Genomic DNA, 8,832 nt, shown 5'->3' on the forward strand with positions numbered 1-8,832 from the left:
TACTTATGTAAGCAGTTGAAAAAAGTACTGCAGTCAGTTAATTTGAGTTAATGTTCTGTTTCAACAGTCATATCAATTTGGTCGTCTTGCCTGGATCCCAAATCATTGGACAATAATGACCCACAAATCAGCTGCAATTTAAGATGCCTGCAGATAAAATTCAGAATTTGGTTTCTGTGAACTCCAGACATCTGACAACCATAGGCACATTTTCTAAATAATTCCCTGGAAATTGAGTTAATCTGCATAAAATGACTGTACATAACTGTAAAATGGTAAATGACATAATATTGCGAAATCTGAATTTGCAGTCTTTAATTTTATTTCAAATGTACTGAGGAGGTGCTTCTAAAGGTCAATTCCTAAAACCTCTAAATGCTTCTGGACTGTACTTCATTTAAAACCCACAATAGTATAAACATTGACAAAATGACTGGATAATATCTGACCTGTTCTTTGATTTCCTGAAGCTTGTTACTCTGCTCGCGGATGTCATGGAGGAGCTGTAATGCTTTGTCATCCTCCTGTGTCACCTCCATTCGAGCTTGTTCCAAACTACGCTTTAGACTCTGAAAGTGAGACACACTAATGAAGATAGACTTATAGATATAAACAAAATCAATAAATTTTGACTTACACTCATTATCAAAAACTACTGTTCATGTACACTCATGCAGAGAGAGTTTATACAGTGACGTTTTATCTACATACACTGCATTCCGTAACGTAGGTGGCCAGGTCCTGTTCTAGGATAGTCCTTTGAGTCTCTGAGGCCTTCAACTCAATGTCCTTCTGCTGCAGTACTGACTCAAGGTCAGACATCTTCCTTTGAACAAGTAAGATTTCCTGCTCAACCTGAAAATAAGAAAAGGACACCCAAATAATCTACCATGAGAGTTACATTTCATGCATTTTGATTGAAACGTGGAGCATTTAATGATTTTGGCTCCTACAGGTTGATAGCTACAGAATACTAACATTATAGGAGACAGCTATTCCAAAGATTCCATTAGCTATAGGCACAATAAGCAACGACTACATTTAAGTGTATGAAATATGGCAGTTTTGCTCTCTGTCGTTGTTGTCTGTCTGCCCAAAAATAGAAATTTCAGCCTACAAAAGCTCCATGTCTAACTTTGGAAAGCACATTTGTGGTAAGATGTAAAAGTATGCATTTTGACTATTTTTGTCCATATACTAACAGTTATGAAGTCATACAATCATAAAGTATATAGATAACGGGAATTTCCAAAACGGCTGGTCCATTAATTTTTCTGGTTATTATAGAGAGATTTTGTATAACTGGAGAGTTTTATTCTCTGAAACATCAAGCAAAAAAACTATACCTGTGACATGTGTCCAGTAGTTCTGATGGTTTTGTTTAGAGATGGTCCCAAAGGGGGTGTTGTTATGGAGACCCGGTAGTTGTTGTCACTGCTCTGATGGAGAGGAAGATGAGACACAAAAGAACAAACATTGGCAATCAGTAACCAAGCCTACAAAAGCCTGTTAAAATGCAAGGCTATTCTGAATAGACAAGACCAAGAAAAATATTTATTTATTTATTTATTTATTTATTTATTTATTTATTTATTTATTTATTTATTTATTTATTTATTTATTTATTTATATCAATAAAGTTTGAAATAAATGTATAAAATGAAACAAACTGGCAACCTGAAGATTACCAATCACCAATAAAGTGGATTAGATTTTAGCAATAAAATATTTAGCAAAAAGCTTTTTTTTTTTTGCTTTTTTTTTTTTTTGCAAAAAAGCATTTTGAACTTCCACTGGTGTATTGACCATTACATAACCAAAGAATTATTTTGGTATCAAGACAATTCATTTAAAGGTCCCATGCCATCAAAATCCCAATCTTGCCCTGGTTAATGCATAACAAATAAAAAAGGGTTGATTTAATGATTTAAGTTAGACAGCATGCAGTTTGTTGTTTGCATGAAAAAGTCTTTTCAAGGAATCTGAATTTGCTGTCATTTATGGCTCAAACTGTTCACTAATTTTTCAAGTACACCGCTTCAATTGAGAACCAGCTTGAGACCAAAGTCTCACACTGGTCAGTCCACCTCAAAGTGCCCCCCCCCCCCCTTCCCTTTATAATCTCAGGTGATGCTGTTTTTTCTCTTATGATTATAATATCCAGTTGTGGCCCAGATTGGACGGTTTGGATTCGGCCAGCTGGCTGCCCGCTGATCATCTTCTGCAGGAGTGACACATTTTAATCACATCCAACTGATGCTCAAATTAAGCAAATTCAAAGGATATTTTCATATATATTGTTTTGAAGAGAATTGCTTATTATCATTTTGGGACGACCCAGTCGAAACACAGACAAAATCCAAACTGCTGCACAAAGTAGAGTCCATATGACAGATTTTGAGCACTTTTGCAATGAATAGCGCATGTGATTTGCTGATTGAAAAAGATGTTACAATTGACTATGTCCCAAACAACATATTCACTATTCAGCACTGACACCCCCTAAAAAAATATTTGAAAAAAACAAAGTATTTTTTATGGATTCATTTATTAGCTTTAAGACATATTTAAAATAATTACATCAGTTAAGTTGTTCACATTGGTTAGTGATGCTTGGTGTTCTGTAAGAGATCCCTATTGAGTTGGCAAAACAAACAAGTTCCTATTTTTAGCTCAGAAATGCTAGGAATAGGTTGCTCATGTTGACAAAACAGCGTTTTATACCACCGCTGGATATATTTAGCAGGATGCGTGATCAAGAGCAAGGCAGAGGAATGATGAACAGAATATTATAAGCACACGCTCTCCACCCACTTCTCCCAACAGCAACATGCTCATCTCAGTCTTCGAGAAAGTACAAGGACATTGTAGAAATGGACTGACACGTTTGTCCTTGCTGTTGCTGGCTGTTCCAAAGCAATGTATCTGTTTTTGACCGTGTTCTTTGAGTGCATGTGTTCAGTCTTCTGTGCGCCGTCTGTGACCAGCAGGAGATAAACAACATGCAGTCCAGACGATCACAGGCAGTGGCCTCTGTGTCAAAACAAAAGACTAGATGCACTTTGCAGAATGAATTGGTGATCAGTAATACTATCACAAAACGTGCTAAAGATGTATGACATGCGACAGAAAAGCATACATTCACCGCTGCTAAACATCTTGACGAACACTAAAGAACCTTTTCTGCTGCAGGTTAACTTTCTTCCCATAACGATGTGCTGTAGAAGGGCAATTGAAATGCAGTTGTCTTGGTATAATGGGGACAATCCCTCTTTGACTAATAGATTAGGATGATTTTTTCATTACATAACACTTCCAATAAGAAAGAAATTAAATTGCTAATGGATGATGGTTCAAACAATCGTGAGATTTTAGGTTTGCCTTTTTGACTGGGACCAAGGCCCATGCATCCCATTTGTCTTGATTGTTTTTATGTACCGTATTTTCCGCACTATAAAGCGCCTTATAATCCGGTGCGCCTAATATATGGACCAATATGGGTTTGTGGATGAGGACTAATTTATTAAAGTAAGCTTTACGTGTTTATTTTGTGTGTTGTGTGATATTAATGTTTGAGCAACGTTGAGTTATTGATATATTGTTATTGTTTTCACTATTTCGAGTGTTACTATATTGTGATTGCATTAACGTTTGAGTAACGCTGAGTTATTTATTCTATGCGCCTTATAATCCGGTGCACCTTATATATGGACAAAGCTTTAAAATGGGCTATTCATTGAAGGTGCGCCTTATAATTCGGTGCGCCTTATAGTGCGGAAAATACGGTAATATACATTCAAGCCCAAAAATATTAATCTCCTAACAATACAAATAATTTTGGGCTTGACTGTGGCCTAGCCTTGTTGCAAAAAGACTAGATAGAGTTACTTGACTGGATATGCAGGTGATGTAACTGCAGCACATAAAAGGTTCCTCAGTTTGTTTATGAGATCCCATCAACAACTGAACAAATACATTCACCGTAGCTTCTGATGAGGAGGTCTTTTTGGTGGGTTGAATAATGTGTTGGCGTGTGAGTCAGAGATGGCGAGGAGGAGGAAAGTGGAAAAGGGTTACATCCCATTCTGCTGTGTGGCTCAAGTCCTGTGTTTCTGTTTGGGCTGTAAAGGCAACAGTCGATCGAAGAATACTGTAGTTTGCACTGATAGATACCAAAGGCTGTGCAAACAGCCCCCCTGCTGGATACTCAAGTTTGATCTTTCACTTCGCCCTCTGCACATACCTTTTAGTTAGGGAAGATCTGACACGGACATTATTTTCACTCCTATTATATGCAAACCAATTACCATGCCCGAATTACCACACATTATGGCCACAGGTGGATTTAAAAAATCTAACACACTCCTCATCAAATGCCAGTTTTTTTATTTAAGACCGATAAATCATTTCAAAACTTTATACACCACCAGCATAACCTCTAACCTTTACAATGCCATTTTTGAAAAAGGGAAGTAAAAACAAGTGAGATAATGTGGTTGCACAAATGTGCACACCCTCTTCGTTTTCATTTTTAGCCATAGATAATGATTCAGTTACTGCTTGCTTAGGTCAATAACATATTAGAATATATTTTGATTATTATTGTTTTTTATTATTGTTTTCCAAAGTTCAAGCAGGTGTTTATTAATGTATCGTTTTTATTGAACATCAATGATCATTTGCCTGTTATCATGGAGGATTTCATAAAGCAGATAATATTTCCTTCTGAGAGGCTGAGATCTGAGCATTTTTACTAAATATTCGGGCAGTGACCCTAAATGACGAATTAATTATTAGAATAATTTTTGATTCATTTGATGATCAATTAATCAAGTAATTATGACACCTCAAGATGAAAACAACATCACAGCCACAGTTGACCTTTTTATAAACCACAACAACAATAACTGAATTGATGTAATATTGACAAAGGTAAAATCCACCCAAAACGAGGGTAGGCAACTCCGGTCCAAAAGTTATCCTCCTTAACACACTTGTTCCAAATGATCAGGATCATTATCAAACTAGCTGATGAGCCGAACATTTGAGTTTCATTGAGTTTAATTTGGAGTTGCCTACCCCTGACCCAAACAACTTCTTTTGCCAGGCAGAGGCCTCTCCGCAACGCATCTAGTAGTTGTTTTGTATCCCAAAAGAGTGATATCAGTTATTGCATTTTTTGGGGTTCTGCCTCGAACTTGTAGAATTAATAGTTGGTTTTCCACATCAGCACTCAGGTTATCATGCTTGAATCGAAAAGGCTGCTCAAATGAGAGCTAAAACATTTTTTAAGACACCCGGAACAGTCAGTTGTGATTGATTCGATACCCTCAGAGTGCCAACGTCACACAAACCTGCAAGTGGAGACTTTTATAGACTTGTTTCGTATCCATTCTATGTGATCCAGTCAGTGTTAATGGCATGGCATACTCAAATAGCAAGACAGGAGAAATGAATTATCTTACGAGCTTTCTAATATATGGTTGTTTGCTTGACTGCTGTGTGTGTGCGTGTGTGTCGTTGTGTGCGAGCGTGTGTGTGTGCGTGTGTGCGTGTGTGCGTGTGTGCATGGGTGCGTGTATGCGTGTGTGCGCGTTTTTAGTTTTTGAATAACTACACTGACCAAACACTTTTTCTGCAGAGATAATGAACCACTATTCCTGAATTTATCCCCGGGAATCAATAAAGTACCTATCTCTCTACCTATCTATCTATTCAGCATTCACTTCAAAGTACATAATTAAAAAAGACCCAGCAGATCCAATGGAAAATGGGACAAGCCCTGGTTTCTACCATACACGCTGGAGAAAATAACAAAGAACCTTTCTCCTTCATCTCGCAGGAGTAAATGTCTCATACCATTAACATGGAATGGAATAATCGAAACAATGCACAATCAAATAAACGTGTTTTAAATAAAATACAGGAACTCTATGTGTGAACGTACGGTAACATCTCATCATTATATCGACACGTGTCACTTTCCCACACAAATGTTTTCACTCAGAATGAAAAGGTACTGATTTGTTATCATGCTGAATAAGCATCAGAGAAGCAGCAAGCTCGATCTCCACTACCCTTTGCAATCCCACTGTTACCATAGAGATACTTTCCTCCAACAGCAGTCTTCAGCATGTCACTTTGCAGACTTTGCAAAGCCAGCTGAATAACTGTACATAATTACTTATTTGGAATCTTGCTGTGTGACAGACAGATTCCATTCTCACCTCCTGTCAAAACTTCTACCGTCTTCTCATTGTTGGGTGTAATTTGAGATCCAACTGACAGAGTGGAGGCAGTCTAAATGCCGCCTCCGGGAGTGATGGCAATCTGTGTACGTGCACGCAACAGTAAGCTGAGCAGTGAGCTAAGAAGCACATCTCAGTCGTGACCAAAAAGGAGAGCACGCTCTTCAAACAACAGGGCTGATGCGGCACTAAGTGATCAATAAACAGTGGTGTCAGTCATTCAATCCATCAGGCAATAGATACGGCATGCTGGGTTGGTAAACAAGACAATGCTCTGCAGCTGAATTCAATGAACATGAATTTGCTTTTCAGCTGTCTATTTTAAGCAAAACAGCACAGCACTTACTTGGAATGCTGCAGCTGAAATCTTTTCCCCGGTGCTCCTTAAACACGGTACCTCCTTGTCCGGTACACCCGATCATGTGGGGTCTCTGTCAGAAGCCACCAGCTAGACTGAAAGCTTTGCTGGGTCATCAAATTTGTGGATGACATCCTCACTGAGGAGAGAGGATGAGAGGAGAGAGTGAGCTCCACTGGTGAGCGCCGTTTTCAGAGAGATATAGAGGAGGGGGGTTGCATTGTAGAGAAATGCAGCAGATCCGTGATCACAGAGGTGGATCGCACTCTCTCTCCTGTCAACTGGCTCACCCGTTCACACCTCCTCCTGTCACACAACTTGGTTGCTCTCCATGCTGCAGCACCCGTCACTCAGAGTTTCAAGCTGCATACAGTACATGAATATAATTTCATATTCATGTTGCAGTTTGAAACTGAGTGAGCTGCAAGCTACCATGAGTTGCGAACTACTGTAGAAAATTTGATTTTGGTGACAGCAGTGATCCAGTAGAGCACTGATATATTTTTTTATAGTATGTTACAGCATCTCAGTGTGATAGTACTGTAAATTTACATCCAGTTATTGCATTTTTTTTGGAATGGTATTTTGCTGAATCACTGCTGCCAGTAAAACGTAATTTAGGGAAGCTATTCAATAAACTACTGTAATATAATAATGCAATATTTTGACAGTATTTGTTTTTTTAAATAAAATACACATTTTTTCAGAATTTCTAAATAAAACCAAAGAATTTGATTTTATTATTACCTCCAATTTCTACATATTGGGGGTGGGCGAATACGGTACGAAACCAAAATTAAATTCATCACCTCATCACTATTCACCCTTCACACAGCCACTGGAAAGAGAAATGTGATTCAGTCCAACTGCAGGCAAGCGGGAGCAGGTTTTCACGACACTGCGTGCTGGCATTCATGCAAATTCGGGCGACTTCAAGGAAAACACTGCCGCCTATGTCCACACGGCGACGCCATAATCAACAAAACCCGGAAAGTTCACTATTGGGAGCTGTAAAGGAGATATTTTCATTTAAGCAATTATATAAAATGTTAAGTTTACAAATGAGGAATACTTTTGCTTGGTAATTACAAACTAATACAGTATGCAGAAGCAAAATATGACATAGAGCAGCATATGAAAATTGTATATAAATGAAAAACAGTTATTAAAATGACAATTTAATGTTATTGTAACGATAAGTGTTACCTACCTTAAGTGGGTTAGTGATTTGTGAAAGATTTTCTGACCGTTTCCCGTTTGCCACTGACAAAGAGATACAAATAAACCAAAGTGAGGTCACGTTCAAAGAGATGGACAAGAGGGTTGCTCTACTGTAGCTGAACAGTCCTGCTCCCGTCATCTCCTTTTAATGGTTGTATTTGTCAGATAGATTTGATGCTTTGTTTTTATTTCAATTATTTAGAGTTTAGAAAAAATAAGCATCCATTAAGTGCTTTCATTTTTTCTGTTATGAATCAACTTATTCATTTTGATAGTTTGATTTACCCTATTTCATTAAGCTGTGTTGAGTGTTAATAAAAAATCTTACTATACTGTTTTTTCTCGATTAATAATTTGGGGGATGGTGTTCATTGGGAACCTTCAATTTTTTAATGTTAGCTATTAACGCTCTCAGTTTTGGCAAATATGATACATATTGTATTTTTATTAAAATGCTCTGCAGCGTCACACCCAACAAAATTGTATCTACCAAAATTACTAATATGGAAACACTGCCACCTTAGGGTAAGACACTAACATACCTATATGTTGTGTTGTTTTGCTTTGTTGGACAATCAGTTGTAAGGGGCCTTCTGTCATAAAACAGACCCCCAAAAAGGAATAACTTTTTATTATTTTTAGGGGCTTATTGTTCCATAAGCACAAAGCACTGGAACACTGCTCTATGTTACGTGGGACCTTTTTGCTGTTCAATGACTATCGGCCACACAAAGTTACAAAAGTATTTCGATATTGCAAACAAGCTGCAAACACAAACAGGAAACTCCTCAGGCACTTTGTGAAAAATACTGTGAGCATTTCTTTTTACTAATGTATTAATGTAAACATCAACATTATAATCTGTACCATTATTAAGGCAGTTTTCTTTTTGAAGGAGCACACTCTATGTGATGAGATCTGACAGTGCACAGTATAATAGCAATGGCAAGAAAAATATCTGAACTGGACTGGAATTATACACATTCATTTTCCATCCACATTTGG

General features: G+C 37.6%; 1 protein-coding gene across 6 annotated transcripts in view; it reads right to left on the reverse strand.

Moving 5' to 3' along the window:
- citb (citron rho-interacting serine/threonine kinase b) overlaps positions 1-8,832 on the reverse strand; it is a 37,631-nt gene that overhangs the window by 26,326 nt on the left and 2,473 nt on the right. For 5 of the 6 annotated variants that reach the window (XM_088377169.1, XM_088377172.1, XM_088377170.1 and 2 more), the window contains exons 1-4: positions 6,595-6,862; positions 1,347-1,439; positions 712-855; positions 450-569 (exon numbers count right to left, since the gene is read on the reverse strand). In XM_088377169.1, the coding sequence (XP_088233295.1) occupies positions 450-569; positions 712-855; positions 1,347-1,355 (273 nt within the window). In that variant the 5' untranslated portion in view covers positions 1,356-1,439; positions 6,595-6,862. Of the gene's footprint in view, positions 1-449; positions 570-711; positions 856-1,346; positions 1,440-6,594; positions 6,863-7,415; positions 7,615-7,816; positions 7,870-8,832 lie in introns of those variants that run through there. The other variant, XM_088377168.1, reaches the window with a different exon arrangement.

Source organism: Syngnathus floridae, chromosome 5 (genome assembly GCF_059516105.1).
Source record: "Syngnathus floridae isolate MCC-2025c chromosome 5, RoL_Sflo_1.0, whole genome shotgun sequence".
NCBI classification, from domain to species: domain Eukaryota; kingdom Metazoa; phylum Chordata; class Actinopteri; order Syngnathiformes; family Syngnathidae; genus Syngnathus; species Syngnathus floridae.